The sequence below is a fragment of the Argopecten irradians genome, chromosome 9 (genome assembly GCF_041381155.1).
Source record: "Argopecten irradians isolate NY chromosome 9, Ai_NY, whole genome shotgun sequence".
Taxonomy (NCBI): domain Eukaryota; kingdom Metazoa; phylum Mollusca; class Bivalvia; order Pectinida; family Pectinidae; genus Argopecten; species Argopecten irradians.
In genome coordinates this window covers 13,422,578-13,439,627 of record NC_091142.1, presented here as the reverse complement: position 1 = coordinate 13,439,627, position 17,050 = coordinate 13,422,578, and the positions used below count along the sequence as shown (strand labels likewise).

Sequence of the window (17,050 nt, the reverse complement as noted above, 5' to 3'; positions counted from 1 at the left end):
ACCTCTGAATTAAATCGAGATGCTCTTAATTACATCAACTCAAAATTGATAATTGTCTATGAACCTCACAGTAACAGCCACAGAAGTACATTTTCAACATTAAAGTTAAATAATGTCTTGTTTCATATATTCTGTATTTGCATATTACAGAGTTTCTACTCTAGCGGGTAGGTATTAACTTTGATGTCAGTGCCCACAAAATAATAATGCCACAATCGATACATACCTGCAAGGGAGGTAAAACGGAATATTTGGTCAATGTTGCGACTTTGGATCTACAAAGCACTAATAACGTGAAATGTCTATGGTAATAATATCTATGTAGGGGTGTCAGGTGGGGAGGCTGTGTCCGTCGATACTTTCCTCTTGGCAGGTGGATCTTCTGTACTTTCTGCTGCACGTTTCTTAGGTGGTGTAGGCTGTGGATAATAAATAATCCTTCAACATATTTTTTCATGAGGAAATCATTTTAAAACTATAAAGTGCTTTCATTTCTGGAGTCTAAATTTCACATTTTCAAATCTTTGCTTTACAGTAATTGTATGATTTATTTATACTCCTTATCGATGATTCCTAAATGATGCAAAAATGACCAGAGTAAACATGAAATAATGAATTATTATATGTAATGTAATTAATATCTTTGAAATTTGTCTTGAAAACACTTTATACTAGTTTATATACATAACTATCATTTTACCGGGTACTAACAAAATTACAGAAACATGTAGTGATTTACCAGAGAAGATGGAGGCGCCATGCCCTCGTGTTCCGGATATAACAGTTTGTTGGCCTTTTGTTTCATCTCTTCATCCTATGATCAATTAACAAATGTTATAATATCTACCATATTCCACATCATTTACAGTTACACAAATCATTTTGTGTTCACAGTTACACAACCTGTTATTCCATGCTTAGTTAAATGTTTTCAACTGACATTACAAATTTCATCTTTGCATATTATAAATATACTGCACAGTTAAGTATAGATAATTAATTTTTAAGCGAAACTCACATTATTTTCTTTTAAATTTATGACGTTTTGCTCATGTAAGCATGAGATTACAATCCATATCTCCCCCATTAATTAGGGAGATAATTCTGTTGTATTTAAAAACGGAGTAGTCAACAGAGAAATATTCTAGTTTCCATCATTATTCTAATACATATCAATTACTGGATTGGTAGTAAACAGAATCTTCCACTTGTTAGAATCTATAGGCTCAAATTATGGAATCTGTTGAACACTTCATGTAATCGTATCCATTTACATCTCACCAACCAAAGAAAGTAAAGCCAAATTACCTTGAACCAGGGGTGATTCACAGCTTCAGATAGCGTGATTCTCTTCTTAGGGTCCACTGTCATCATCTTTTTAATCAGGTCTATAGCTGTAACAGAAAACACATGTTATTTTCTCTTACTCTGGACAGGAATATCTTCAATTTTACCGGTGTGAGATTTTTCTATCCCACCCTAGGGTAAAGACAAGCTGCACATGCTCACGTAGGGTAAGAGAGAAATAATAATTCACCATCTTTGGGGTAAGACAGGAGATCTCAACCCTCGTGATAAAATTCTGAAGCTGTCAAACACTCAGCAAAGCCTGGAGTTTGATAGCTTAAGAATCTTACCCTTCAGGTTGATATTCTCCTGTCTCACTCCAAAGAGAGTGAATGATTGTTTTGTCCTACATCATTTTACTTCATGTTGCACACTCAGAATGTTTGCATGAAATACCGAAACAAAGTGGTGAGAGATCAATTTACCATCCATTAGTCCTACTTTCCAGTAATTGTGACATCATCTTTTGATGTGTTTTGAGTGACATCATAATCATCATTTTGGAGTCTCGAAACCCCACTATAAGGTTAACTAGATCATTTGTATTTAGTGTAGAAGGATTATCTCCCCTGTAAAGGAGCTTTAACTTATCAATTAAAACCACAAAGTCAAGAGTTACAGTGTCATATTTTGCAATATTGACATCTTTGTGATATAAGTTTGGCTATGAAATCAATATTTAATATAACACATCAACTTACCATTTATAAGACCATATAGCCATCTTAACTGATTTTCAATGGCGATATTATTCAATTGCATATTACAGAGTTATTTGCCATTGTATTTAGGTATTAATTGTTACATCTCAATATTATAAGTGTAACATCATATTTTTCACAGAAAACACGGTCATTTTTGCTCACAAAGTTGTGATGTCACAATAGATACCTACCAGCAAGGGAGATAACTCTGTAATTATGCAACACGGAATAAGTTATTGCTGTCTTTACTTACCATTGTCCGAGATGCCGGCCCAGTACTGTTTCGGAAAGGAGTAATGAGCCCCAGTGATTTGTTTGGGTAGGTCCATATCCTTCCTTTCATCAGAGAAAGGGGGATAACCCGCTAGACTGTAAGTTGAATTAAATATTAATGAGCCCCAGTGATTTGTTTGGGTAGGTCCATATCCTTCCTTTCATCAGAGAAAGGGGGATAACCCGCTAGACTGTAAGTTGAATTAAATATTAATTAACAAGTAAAATTTTAAACTTAGAACCCAGATTTAGAAAGAAAAGTTATTTCTGTTTAATGAATAGTAATTTGGTCTAGTGTTATTATCCTGAATTTTGCCTGCTGGTCAAATGTTTTACATTGACATCTTGCATCATCAATCTAAACACAAAAAGCTAGTCTAGGAGTCAAAATCATAATAATGCCATAATTACAGTAAAACTATTATATATATATATATATCTTAATCTTAGTGATGAAAATATTTCATCACTTTTTGCGCTCTAAGACTCTTACTAATTTAAAACCATGTCAGTGCTAAAATCTGATCAAGGAAAAATAATAATTTTTAATTTTGAATCTCTTCATGTAAAAAACGTTTCATGATCTGTATCTAGATAAAATGATGGATTAGATTTGAGACTGAATTCACAATCGGTGAGATGAAGTCAACCATACCATATGAAGAGTATAACACCGAGACTCCAGCAGTCGATACTGTTCGTGTAAGCTCCCGAGCCTGCTGTAAGGAGGATCTCCGGAGCTAGGTAGGTCGGAGTTCCACAAAATGTCTTCATGATTGACCCAGCATCCACAAACTTAGACAACCCAAAATCTGTGACCTGTAGAGAAAAGTACATTTTATAACTTATAAATTTGTTTAAGTTTTCTCTTTAAATCTAATGCATATGTAAAGCAGTGCTAAGCTTTTTCCAACAATGTATCAGAGAAATTGCAAAATTAATTGTATTACACTAGGCCCACCCTTGATACTCCATGGGTTAATATCACTGTCATTAAATTCACCCCTGGAATATGTCATTGCAAATGCTACAACAGATTAATAGGTAGTTTGGTCCTCTGATATACATCTGAATAATCAAATAACGGTACATTGTATGACTTGCTCTCTCTAAATATTCAAATCTGCAGACCTGTGGTTGGTCAGTTTTTTCCCTCTGAAATGACTTTTTATTATGAAATAGTCAAAGGGTGGACATAACATCAGTGTCAGGTGATAGAAACACCTGGAATATCGAGGATGGTCTAGCAAAAGTATTCAGCAGATTTACCGAAATTGGAAATGTTTATACATGCACACATTTCAGTATGTTATTGCTTTTAACATCAGCACACAGTGATATATCATAACATATTAGATATGCTCTGATTTTCTGCTATCTCATTGGCTGGTACACAGTCACCTGGAGGGCAATATTTAGCATATTGACTAAAGGTTTCCATTTTTACAAAGCATATTGACTCAATATTTCCATTTCTAGAAACACCGAGTCAATATTCCCATTGTGACGTCACTCCCAAGTCAATTTTGCGATTATGGCATCACAATACCCAGATGTCAAGTTCTTTGGGAAGATGTAGTCGAGCCATTCTCCAGGCATTTCTGTATTCCTTAGCACAAAGCAAACATTTTTAATAATTATTAAATCTAATATAAAAATTAAGGACCTTTTGTTTTTGTCCATATGGTGTTATATTACCCTTGTAGAATTTCAAATAATGACCTCGGGCTACACCCTCCGTCCTTATTTATTCTACTGGGCAATATAAAACCATATGGATCTCAACAAATGTCCATAAATGATATATATGTAGATAATACTTACCTTGATTAATGTTTCATTACTGTCTGTGGCAAGAAGTATATTTTCTGGCTGAAAACACAAATATTCAGTTTAAAAAGCTTGTCTTGTTATTGAGCCTAGAAATGCAACTTTGAAAGTTAGTGAATTTACCTGTTGCATTAAAGAGGTATACATTCTGTATTTTCATATTACAGAATTTATTACTTCCCTTTTCCGGAAGGTTATCAAAGTTATGTTATTGTTTGATAGCGAAACTCATACGATTTTTTTCTGTAAAGTATATATGAAGGGCAGATAACTCGAATATGCAAATGCAGAATAACATGAGTAGTAAATATCACTATTTAGGCAATATGTACAGCTGTGGGATTATTCAATGTAACTAAAGCTGTGTGCACGCATTTTGCATATATCACACTTTTTGTAACATTTCCACATGTTATAATACCTTAAATAAGTGGTAGATGCATGAATATAACAGGTTTCTTTTTAAAAACAATTGTACACATCCAGCAAACATGACTTACCTTTAAATCTCTGTGTGTAATTCCTTGATCGTGAAGATACTGAAACAACACCAATAATATCCTATTTAATGTAATTTAAGTGTTTATTTTAAGCCTGACAATCAAGGCTGGACGAAACATTAATAAATCATGATCTGTCACTAATATTAATTAAAAGCCAATAGATCTCCCTTACATACTCCGTAACGTCATATGTGTACAGTACGTATATTGCAGTTCCATTCTTTATATGTTAAATGAAAATTACATTCAACTTCCTTCCACAACTAAGTGAACAAACTCTTTATACAAATTACAAATATTATAAGATTAGATTTGGATTAAGTAGTTAAACATCCTATTAAAAGCGGGGGCTATTTAAGGATGTGTCAGGTTTAGATGGTAGAGAAAAGGCCATCAACCAGCAGTAAGTACAAGGCACCTGCCCCACATGAGATTTAAACAAACGAACCAGAGGTAGAGTGCTTATGGTAATATGTCCATGTTGCGACATCTTCACCACTTTGGCAGCCCCTCTCAGATTGAAACATCTCATTATATAATTACAGGTCTGATTAAATGATCTAAGAAGGACATGCTTGGTAACTTACCTTGCAGGCTAACACCATTTGGTAGAATAGGAGCTTGGCTGTTGGCTCATCATATTGTCCTATACTAACAACCTTGTCAAACAACTCACCTCCATCTACACTGAAAAAGAATCCAATCTTACATCAAAGATCATGGATCATGACGATAAAAACCTTTTATCTCATATCATCAGTATCAAACTAAAGTTTGGTCAATAAATCTTTTGAACAAGTATCAGTGTATTGAAAGGTTTGTCTCAAAAAATTATTTTGGACTGGCTTAGACTATGTAGAGACAGAAGGCAAGAAACAAATACATTTTGTATAACCATTTTATCTTCATTCTATCTTGCGAACAACAGATACATTAATAGAATCTTTCAGGGTGTGACAGGGAAATCTCATGTCAAACAGATGATTTTAAGCTGTTCACTTTCTAATCAATCTAATATCAATATTGTATAAATTATATAAATTTTATTAATATTCGAATGCTATGGATATGACGTCAACACAGCATTGTAATGAAGTCATAGTATTATTGTCATGACATCAAAGAATTGTTTTGTGTGTGCAGGATGTCTTGCCCTAGGTATGCCCTGGGTAAGATAGAAATATCTGAGTAAGATAGAGTTATCTTACCCTCACAGGAAGTATGGACATGTCTGTCCAGGTTAAGAGAAAACACTTCAGTACAGACTTACACTTCCAGGACTATATATAGTGTATCTGGGGTGTCAATCACATCCTCTATTCGAATAATGCCTGGCTGGAATGTAAAATTTACTGTCAGTATTGGTAAAAGATGATTAATCTATACCTGTAGTGTAACATAGCCTAATGATAAAGCTTTACTAATTTCAGAAGTTCGCGGATTCTCAGTTAATTTTATTTGAATAATTTATTATCTACAGGTGAATATTCCGCCTTTGGCATATTACAGACTTAAAATAAATGTACCTAACTTACAGGTACATGTAGGTATCTATTGTGACATTATTATGTGAAAAGTATGATGTACGCTTGCAAACACATAATGTTACCATCAATACCTACACACAAGGGCAGATAACTCTGTAATTTGCGTTTGCAGAATCTTCACGTAGTACGCATAACCTCATATTATACTATTTGTTTAATTAAAATGTCAATGATGAGAAAAAGATATATATAAAGATTAATGAATTAACATAATATACTTACATGTTTTAAAGATTTCAAAATATTTACTTCAGTCATTACTTGTTTACTTAAATTCTGGAAAATAAAGAAAATACCTTCATAAATTTATATTTGAACACAAATGGTAGGAAATCATAATCGTTTTATTTTTCAGGACTATATTTATTCTTTACTTAGTACCGTATTCGACCCAATAAGCGCCCATGTCCCTATAAGTGCCCCTCCCCCTTTTTGAGGCCTCAATTGCAATTGCTCAGGCATAAATAAGGACCAAAACTACATAAAACGGTATAAATTTGCAATAATTTTGACTTATTAGCACCTTTTCATTTTTATCAATTTTTTAAGCGCCCTGGGCGCTTATTGGGTCGAATACCGTAATCATTTTTAACAATTAACTAAATAATGGGTTTCTTTTCTACCTATATCAGATAGTGCAATAAAATAGCATCCCTTCCCAAAAGGATACAACATGTTTTTTAATAAACACATTCATCCCTGAAGACACATTTTATGTACTCTTCAAAATCAAAGACTAGATCAGTTCATTATGAAATTTCATATTAAGCTACAAAATTATTTATTTTGGGATTATGAATATTTAAGTATAAGACAGTTGATTTTTTGCAAGATAAGAGTATGGGCGTTATCTGGTCACAAGATATACATATTAGTCACTTGATATGAATTTTTTTATCAAAACAGCTATGTTCATGTACACAGCTGACATTTTTATCCTAATTTGAAATGCCTTTTCAAACCACATTTCTGCACCTTGCTGTATGCGAATTACTGAGAACATATTTGTATGTTTATATAGATTTTGAGAAAATTGAAAACTTACAACTTGTGATTTGCCTCCAATGGAGAATTTCTTTTTTGATATGATCTTAACAGCAAACCTCTCACACGAGCCCTTGGCGAATGCGAGTTTTACTTCTCCACATGCCCCTCTGTTGGATGTAAATACAGGTCAACAATGAGACTAATTCATATACGTTTGTGCGGGACTAGTATCTCTAGTGGTAATGAAATGTAACTCTTTGTAATCTTTCCGCTGAAATGACGTTAGTGCGGGATATCATCTTTTGATGTCATTTCATCACCAATAGAAACAATAATCCCGCACAGGTATCATGTGGTATGTGAATAAGTCCCATTCATTGGTAGTTATATTTCACAATTACGATAACATAATACATTTAAATTTGTGTACTAGAGGCTTCCAACCTGCCTACCATAATCAATTTTTATACATGATCTTTTAAAAAATATTAAAAAACAAAAGTTTTAGAAAACTGTAAAAACATTGGACTATGCTCTAAATATCAAATTATTGATTTGAAGAGTGACAGACAAAAGCAACAGAAGTAACACATTAGTATTTTAAATTTTTTGAAAGTTTCCTTTAAAGTGAATAGTCGGGCAAGGAAGGCTAAAGTTGGTAAAAATGGTGTGAATGTATCCAGTATAATTTCTTATGAAATAGAAAAATAAAATCTCTCGTTAACATCTCTCTGCATGCGAAGAAATGAATTTTAATTGTGGGAATCCTAAAACGTCCTCCCGGCTAGCTATGTCTGTGGTTACATTTCCACGGAGCCTCGCTTTCAAAGAGTTATTTTTAGAACTTTTCCATTATTTCAATGGTCAGAACTGGGCAACGTAAGCAGAACTTGACTGTCGTTTTGATATGTGACGACTTTTGGAAGGTCAATGAACGCTTTTTGGACTGGTTTTCTTTGCCCAACTATTGACTTTAACACTGAAGGAATTTACTGATGTCTGCTCACTATATACTCACCGACCGAGAGTTTTCGTTAGTGTATACTTTTCGCGTATTTCCTTGGGTAGACTAGTGTCCTCATTGGCGTTATGATCTAGGAACATGTATGCTGGAATCATACAATAATATATGTATATACTTAACCATCGTACATGACTTTCATCGTCGGAACCCATGAGTCACCATTCTATCATTTGTGACCTCTGGGCTATAACAGACGGTGTATCTCTGTTTCTCCAAAAAGATGTCTATTTGGAGATTTTAACCAATCAGAATTGCTCTTACTGCATCGTAACAAACAATAGAGCGGTAACTTGTAAGTTTCCGACAATGAAAACTTTGTAGTACTCTGTTATACAGTGAAAATCATGTAAGATTATAGTGTGAAATGTTTATGATATCATAAAATGTATTATAAATTCATTAATTTCCAGTCCCAACACCGATTATGTCAGCTAAAAAATACATGGGTCATTTTCAAGATAATGACAATTATTGAAGAAAACATTAACAAAGAAATAAAAAGAAAATTCCTGAATTATAGGGGCCAATGGCCAAAGGGCCTATCCAAAATGATACTTGTAGGCCTGTTTGAAATTTCAGGAGGGAATGAGCAAAATCTCCATAATGCGATTGACTACTGAATGCAGTGATTTTCTTGAGTATATTGTTATTGAAACCTCAAAGAACGCATGTTAATTAAGCATGTACCTTTATTTTTCTTCACGGCGAGGGATACCTCGTCATTGTTCCCCAATACTTGTTTGTTTCCTTTACCTGTTTAAAAGAAAAAAAAACAAATAATCATCTTTTCACTAATTATTCATGTACCACATTAAATACAATATTAAAAATCTGGGATAGACACTATCTTTCTCCCTAGCAGACCAGAGAGCTGCCATATTGGTATCTTTGGTAGCCCTGATTCTGTTGTGGGGGCTTACGGATACAAGCATCAAAGCAGTGATTTTTCTCCTTATATAACTGGGGTCGGTAAACGACCCCATTCCCAATGCCAAACCTCCTATTTCTTTCCCAATTACAATGAAAAATTCCCAAATCAAATCACTGAAAAACAAATAAAACCCGAAAATCTCTCCCCTCGTTGTCTAATCTAAAACAAACTACTCTGAAACTGTTTTGATGGTCGTCACCTTTTGATAAAATGAAACAGTTTACTGTTTTACAATATCTAATCACCTATAATACCATGTTTAGTAACTTTTTCCCAAAACTGCTCTTTTTGAGATTAAAAATTCCCAATTTGTTACAAAATCTTTTCCCCCAAAATAACCTGAAAAATCACTGCGAAAATTAAAAACAAGCAATATATTATGTAGGGGTCAAGAGTACTTTTTTGGGTACTGAATTTGCAGATTACAAAACATACCTTTTTTCTTTCTCAACTAAACAAGCACATATGGCTGAAATGTAACAGGCAGCCTGTGGAGTAGCTAATGTATTTTGACATTTTGTGTATTACCGGCTCAACGTAATAGCAAAACAGTTATTTAAAAAAACAAGTGCAATGAAAATTAAATAACTTGCTAGTAAAGTTATCAGTAATTGACACTGAAAGTTTTTTACCAGACCTACACTGCTGTATTTATATTAAGTATTTTTAATTTTGTTTTGTTTTTTGAGGTTTTTTTTTGTCTGTAACACGATACATACCAACTTTTTCTCCATTAATGAATGTTCCGTTTCCGCTTGTGTCTTCCAGAAAAATGTGAAACCCAGTACTTGTTTTTTGCTGAAAAATATAATATGTAATAGTGTGATAATAATATCATACAAAATCAACAAATTTCTTAGCATTCACTTTTTTTTTTACCCTAATTCATCAGTTTCGATATACGAAAATGATGTGGGGTAATTGTGATTGCGGTCGATAAGTCCAACCTTCTGGTGATTGTGACGTCATAAAAATCACATCAAAATATGACATCCCAAGCATCGAAAAGTTGGGCTAATCAATGGTAAATTGTACATAATCCACATTGTTTTAGTATCTCAAAACTGATACATTGAGCTAGCTGCAATCAGATTCAAACCTAATCTGTGATAGTCCCTTCATAGCATAAAGGATGAGTGTCAATTTGGGCCCTCTGGTGGCCATGACGATAAGCATTGTTTTTTGTTTACAGATACCCGGGGGTTAGGACATCATGATATGACATATTATTAAGGTCAGGTCGGAGTCCCTTGTGAGTTATAGGGGGTTAAACAGGAGGGGCAATTTTCTGTTTTGTCCCGTTTTTTTCGAACCAAATTATATATTTGAATTATTTTTTTATGAATTATAATGCATTTACAGTGTATATGTTAAAATGTAAAGATTTTGAAAAAAATATACTTTAAGTGTCAAAAAATAGGTCACAGTGACCTACAGTGTAATTTTGTAAAATGTCAATTATTTAAAAATAAAGTTCATCTGGTGCCATAATATACCTTACAAAATATGCTATACACATTATATCATATTGCATTGAGCAATATATTTGCATGTTATAAACTTAGGCAAAGAATAATGTGGATCAGAAAGGATTGGGGAGGGGGAGCAGGGGGGAGAGGCGAGGGGGATTTTTATTCATAAACAAGAGGCCCAGAGGGCCTGTATCGCTCACCTGGTTTTTTGTTAGTAATTATCACAAGACTCAGACAATTAGAAAAATAAGCAAAATTGACTCCCAAAGTTTAATTTTGAATCACAACCATACAATGATGCCATTGATACCATACAAATATGCTATCCAATACATAGGTTCAGAGACAAAGTAATTTATATGAAAATAGTAGCCTAATTGACCTTTTGACCTCGCATCTATTGCCGTCTAAGGCCCCGGGGGTCAGCCCTATCATTTGTACAATTTCAAATCCCAACCCTATAAGGATGCTACCATTGCATTATAAGTGCTCTTCCATTCTTAGTTGCAGAGAAGAAGTCGTTTATATAGAAATAGCTAAATTGACCCCTTTTGACCCCACCCTTCAGGCCCCCGGGGGGTCAGCCCCATCATTTGCAAAATTTTGAATTCAAACCCTATAAGGATGTAACCATTGCATTATGAGCGTAATCCCATGTTAAGTTGCAGAGAAAAAGTTATTTATATGGAAATTGACCACTTTTGACCCCGCCCCTCAGGCCCCCGGGGGGTCAGCCCTATCATTTGCACAATTTTGAATTCCCACACTATAAGGATACTACCATTGTATTATGGGTGCTATAACGTGCTTAGTTTCAGAGAAGAAGTCGTTTATATGGAAATAGCCAAATTGGCCCCTTTTGACCCCGCCCCTCAGGCCCCCTGGGGGTCAGCCCCATCATTTGTACAATTTTGAATCCCCATCCTATAAGGATGCTACCATTGCATTATGGGTGCTATCCCATGCTTGGTTTCAGAGAAGAAGTCGTTTATATGGAAATAGCCAAATTGAACCCTTTTGACCCCGCCCCTCAGGCCCCCGGGGGGTCAGCCACATCATTTGTACAATTTTGAATCCCCAACCTATAAAGATACTACCATTGCATTATGAGTGCTATCTCATGCTTAGTTTCAGAGAAGAAGTCGTTTATATGGAAATAGCCAAATTGACCCCATTTGACCCGCCCCTCAGGCCCCCGGGGGTCTGCCCCATCATTTGTACAATTTTGAATCCCCACCCTATAAGGATGCTACCATTGCATTATGGGTGCTATCCCATGCTTGTTTTCAGAGAAGAAGTCGTTTATATGGAAATAGCCAAATTGAACCCTTTTGACCCCGCCCCTCAGGCCCCCGGGGGGTCAGCCACATCATTTGTACAATTTTGAATCCCCATCCCTATAAGGATGCTACCATTGCATTATGGGTGCTATCCCATGCTTGGTTTCAGAGAAGAAGTCGTTTATATCGAAGTAGCCAAATGGACCCCATTTGACCCCGCCCCTCAGGCCCCCAGGGGGTCAGCCCCATCATTTGTACATTTTGAATCCCCACCCTATAAGGATGCTACCATTGCATTATGGGTGCTATCCCATGCTTGGTTTCAGAGAAGAAGTCGTTTATATGGAAAATAGCCAAATGGACCCCATTTGACCCCGCCCCTCAGGCCCCCGGGGGGTCAGCCCCATCATTTGTACAATTTTGAATCCCCACCCTATAAGGATGCAATGCATCCCAGAGGTTGAGGGCTTGCGGTAATATGTCGGGACATCTTAACCACTCGGCCACTGTAGCCTCAATTATTTTGATTGATCAAGATAATATTGCTGTAACGGTTCTGGATCAAATACAGTATGCCAGAGACCAAGTAGTTCAAATGATAAAGCACTCCAACTTAGTGTTTGAAGGGCCCCAGGTTTGAACCGCAGTCTGACTGTACATTTTTCCACTCCTGCTTGGTACCTGATAAAAACCCTGTTTCAAGCATTTGCATAGAGGTACACTTTACAGGAGATACCTGAACCTATGAGGTTTTGTGTGGAGTCATCAGAGTGAAGAATTTAGAAAGGGAAGAAGAGGGGTCCGTTCGGAATGGTTCTAACATCGGCCATGAAAGAAAAGGTTTGTCAGGGCCATGTAAGGACGTGCCAGGTTTGTTGGAGGAAAGCCGGCGCAGTACCCAGAGAAATACCACTGATCAGTGGTCAGTATGTATACCTGGTAACTGCCCCACATAGGATTCAAACCTGCATCCCAGAGGTTGAGGGCTTGCGGTAATATGTCGGGACATCTTAACCACTTGGCCACTGTAGCCTCAATTATTTTGATTGATCAAGATAATATTGCTGTAACGGTTCTGGATCAAATACAGTATGCCAGAGACCAAGTAGTTCAAATGATAAAGCACTCCAACTTAGTGTTTGAAGGGCCCCAGGTTTGAACCGCAGTCTGACTGTACATTTTTCCACTCCTGCTTGGTACCTGATAAAAACCCTGTTTCAAGCATTTGCATAGAGGTACACTTTACAGGAGATACCTGAACCTATGAGGTTTTGTGTGGAGTCATCAGAGTGAAGAATTTAGAAAGGGAGAAAGGTGTAATGTTCTGGCAGGGATTGTACAATCAGCAAAGACCAGACAGCTCAATTGGTAGAACATGCACACTGCGACTATGGTCCTGAGGTCCAGTGTTCAAATGCTGGTCTAGACAAGCATTTACACTCCTACCTCCTATCTCGCCGCAGCACTGTACACGTTTCATATACTTACTCTGATCAGTTTAAAATGCACTTTGCTGTATGCTTGAAAGTATGGATGTTTCTTTGTAGGTGCAATGAATGGAACATCACAGTTTTCTCCTCTGCCAAATGTATATTCGTCTTTGTTTAGCTCTGTGAATAGGTAAATGGAAAAAAAAATGAAAAAAAAAGAAGATAATTTTCTAATTTTCTAAGTCAAGATATTATTCTGTTAATTTGTTTATAGAAATTGTACATACAGACAGAAATTTATATAATTAGATGACTTGTATTTATATCTCTGATACTGGTATGTAGCAAAAACAAACAGTTACTCAAATATGGCATTAACTAAATGGGCTTAAATAAATCAATAAAATATTCTTTCAGAATAAAGGGGACATAACTCGTGACTTGAAATCATGGCTTCAGACGAGCGAGTGTGAAGATTTTGAAAATCAATATCAGGATGCTCTGTATTTTCCATAAAACCTACCAGTATGTCTCATGAACTGAACATTGCAGAGCACATAGCTCTGACACTGACATGGACAAAATATGCATCAATGACTGATCGAATATATACAGTACAAAATATGTAAAACATGCGGTGTCAGCTCCTAAACTAACCGATTGCTGTAAAACTCTGTCCTAGTGGAAATAGTTTGCCCCAGCAATCGTCGTCCTGTGAATCGTCTTCCTCGCTGAAATCTCCGTCTATGAAGTCTGCAGGAACAGTCTCCATGCTTGCAGTCGAAGAGCTTTCTTGTGATTGTCCAGCTACCCGTGTTACGGTAGCCTTCTCTAGATCTGTTTTAACAAGCTTTGCTGATACTATTTTTGTCATCAAACCACGAGTTACCTCTCTTCAATACCCGGTGTTGATTGCGCATGCGCAGAAAAGGTTAGCTTAAGACTAATATCAGGATTCGGAGAATAAGCAAGACGGACCCTTATACCGGTAAACGATGTAGGCGATTTTAGTGTGTTTCATTTGATAAATATAAGAAGAAATATAGTATGATAAAATTACCAGTTATGTAGTAAGTATAAATCGACCAATTTCCACATTGTTCATTATATATATCAAGGATTTATAATAAGTCCTCGACATAAATAAATAAATAAATAAATAAATAAATATATAAATAAATAAATAAATAAATAAAATAAGGTTCCACAACACATAAAAAAATTCATACAAATAGAACATAGGACGAACACAACCGACGGCCACTTTCTCATAAAATGTGTTTCAAGTTCTGGAATATATACTATTAATAAATTGTAAAGAAAATACTCACATTTAATTAGTTAGAAATAAAATGATTTATTTTCGTAGTACGAAATATAACATGTTATATATAGTGTTTAGAGACAAAACTTTAAGCACCTGCGGTATCATGACAATATCACATTAGGCCTACAGATGTTTATATATATGTAATATTGTTTACGGAATGCGACTAATCTTAATGCGACATCTTGAGTGCAATAATTTGTGTCATTTCTTTTTTTGAATTACAAGCATTCAATTTTTAAAAGACGCTCATCACCTGACAGAGAATATACGACTTGCCTTGGACTTTTTTGGGACGCAATTCATAATTCTTGATATTTTTATCTTGAAGTAAAATAAGAAGCTCAAACTTTTCAATGCTGATAATGGTGTAAAGTAATTAAGTAACTTTTGTAACTGAAGAATAATACAAATTCGCCTGCTCCTGTATTTGATAAAGAAAAATAACATTTGTCAGTTGTGGCGCATCTTTAACTGTTCTGTACTTATATGTTAATTATTGGAAAATGAATATATCTAGACTTAGAGAAGAAAAATCTATATGAAAACATAGTACAATGTATGTGAGTGGCGATAAGAAAAAGTCTGACTCAGTAAATGTCACTAAACATCTAAATGGGAGGCTAATGAATAATGCAACAAATGTGAAAAGGGAAGGGACGACTAGTTACTCCTAATGTATAGAACATTAATGTGATGATGATGATGATGATGAGGATGATGATGATGATAGATGATGATGATGATGATGATGACGAGAGATGATGATGATGATGATGATGATGAGGATGATGAGGATTAGAGATGATGATGATGATGATGATGATGATGATGATGATGATGAGGCTGATGATGATGATGATGATGATGAGATGATGATGATGATGGTGATGATGATGATGATGATGATGAGGATGATGATGATGATGAGGAGGAGGAGGATGATGATGAGGAGGAGGATGAGGAGGAAGATAATGAGTGACTATGATGATGATGATGAGTAATTATGACAACGATGATGTAAAACATGGCGAGTATTATGATTAAATGTGTTGGAGGATGATAATGATGAAGGGATTTGATTGATGAAAATGATGATAAATGGTTTAGATTGATATGGGATTGAAAAAATTGGGTGTGGTCACTGTGGTGAAGATGAATGGTTTAAAGGATGAGGATAAAGATAATGTTATTATCTTTATACATTTATATATTGCCATTTTGGAAAAAATAGAACAACTAAAAAAAAAAAAAAAAAAACATTGGGAGTTGATTGACCAACACGCCTACGGAAACACATAATATATGCTCTTGGTACAATTTATACAGCTGATGAAAACCCACTTTTCTACTCGTATCAGACAATTAACATTAAAAAAAAAACAATACAAAACCTCAAAAAAAGACGAAGTAAATTTGTAATTAAAGGTGATGTTTTAAATAAGTTTATAACTAATTAAAGGTACATGCAGAAATGTCAAAAAAAGAAACAATAAAAAGAACATCCGAGCTTAAAGATTAAATAAATAAAGTTATCAGCATGAGCCAAAAGAAAGTATGATAGTGTTGAAATCAGATTGGTTCAAGTCTGATACCATCCTCGATACTCAAGGGGTTACTATCACTGACGCTAGTCCACCCCTATATGCTATCTCATAGTAAAAACTGGAGGCAGTTCGGGGAAAAAACTGACCAATCATAGGGCTGCAGAGACTTCCTTTAAAGATTACAAACAGATCTAGAGCGACGCCCAACTTCAAAGCAACACAGTCAACCACAGTGTACCGCCAAGTTATACATGCAACTCTTTATTAAATGTACATCAAAGGACTAAATTACCTGTTCTAATCTGTTGCCTCCAGTTTTACTATGAGATAGGGGTGGATGTATCGTCAGTGATAATAACCCCTGCAGTATCGAAAATGTTCTGATTCTTGTCAGAAAGTGTGAGTTTTTTGTTTTTAAATTCACAGATGAGCAAACGATCTTAGAAAATATAGTGTTTTTCCCAGATGGACAATTCAATGATGCGTAAGAGGAAAAAAATAACGAACCAAAAGAAACAATTGAACAATAAATTATGATGGTGTAAATTAAACGATTCAAACTGACAAAATGTTGCAGTAAATTTTCATTGAATTAGCGGGTAAAGAAATGAGAATATAACTAGTTTTAGTTTGCAGATTTGCTATCTTATCACGTTACCGTACATGTTCAAACTGAAAGTAGGGCATGTAGATAGCTGCTTTACCAGGAATTCCCGAACGTTCCGTTCATTGTATATACGGCTGATATCCTGAATCTGATAGATCTTCAAAATCTTGCAGGTAAGATATTACTGGTAAGGATATTTATTTCAGAAACTTTCCCTAAACGTATGATAACGATCTCCCGT

The 17,050-nt window shown here is 35.2% G+C and overlaps 1 protein-coding gene across 2 annotated transcripts; it reads right to left on the bottom strand.

Annotated features, from left to right (window-relative positions):
• Nucleotides 1-245: 245 nt before the first annotated feature.
• On the bottom strand, nucleotides 246-14,236 carry LOC138331534 (serine/threonine-protein kinase Chk2-like). 2 transcript variants are annotated; one of them, XM_069279223.1, is made up of 16 exons: nucleotides 13,986-14,236; nucleotides 13,387-13,508; nucleotides 9,866-9,944; nucleotides 8,903-8,968; nucleotides 8,210-8,300; nucleotides 7,250-7,358; nucleotides 6,427-6,480; nucleotides 5,928-5,992; nucleotides 5,245-5,344; nucleotides 4,655-4,693; nucleotides 4,149-4,196; nucleotides 2,980-3,143; nucleotides 2,305-2,420; nucleotides 1,309-1,394; nucleotides 740-814; nucleotides 246-419 (listed from the first exon to the last, which is right to left on the bottom strand). In XM_069279223.1, the coding sequence occupies exons 1-16, from the start codon at nucleotides 14,200-14,202 to the stop codon at nucleotides 318-320; spliced, it is 1,533 nt and encodes a 510-aa protein (XP_069135324.1). In that variant the 5' UTR covers nucleotides 14,203-14,236; the 3' UTR covers nucleotides 246-317. The 2 variants fall into 2 exon arrangements, with proteins under 2 accessions (XP_069135324.1, XP_069135325.1); XM_069279224.1 differs by lacking the exons at nucleotides 246-419; nucleotides 740-814; nucleotides 1,309-1,394 and having other exon boundaries at nucleotides 2,406-2,515.
• Nucleotides 14,237-17,050: the final 2,814 nt, after the last annotated feature.

What these genes read in the sequence shown, in the direction of transcription:
- LOC138331534 (XM_069279223.1), bottom strand. Translation starts at nt 14,202, where the DNA reads ATGACAAAAATAGTATCAGCAAAGCTTGTTAAAACAGATCTAGAGAAG. An exon ending in CATTAATGGAGAAAAAGTTG is followed by an intron (nt 8,969 to 9,865) that starts GTATGTATCGTG and finishes TCTTTTAAACAG; the next exon opens with GTAAAGGAAACAAACAAGTA. An exon ending in CTATATATAGTCCTGGAAGT is followed by an intron (nt 5,345 to 5,927) that starts GTAAGTCTGTAC and finishes ATTCTTTTTCAG; the next exon opens with TGTAGATGGAGGTGAGTTGT.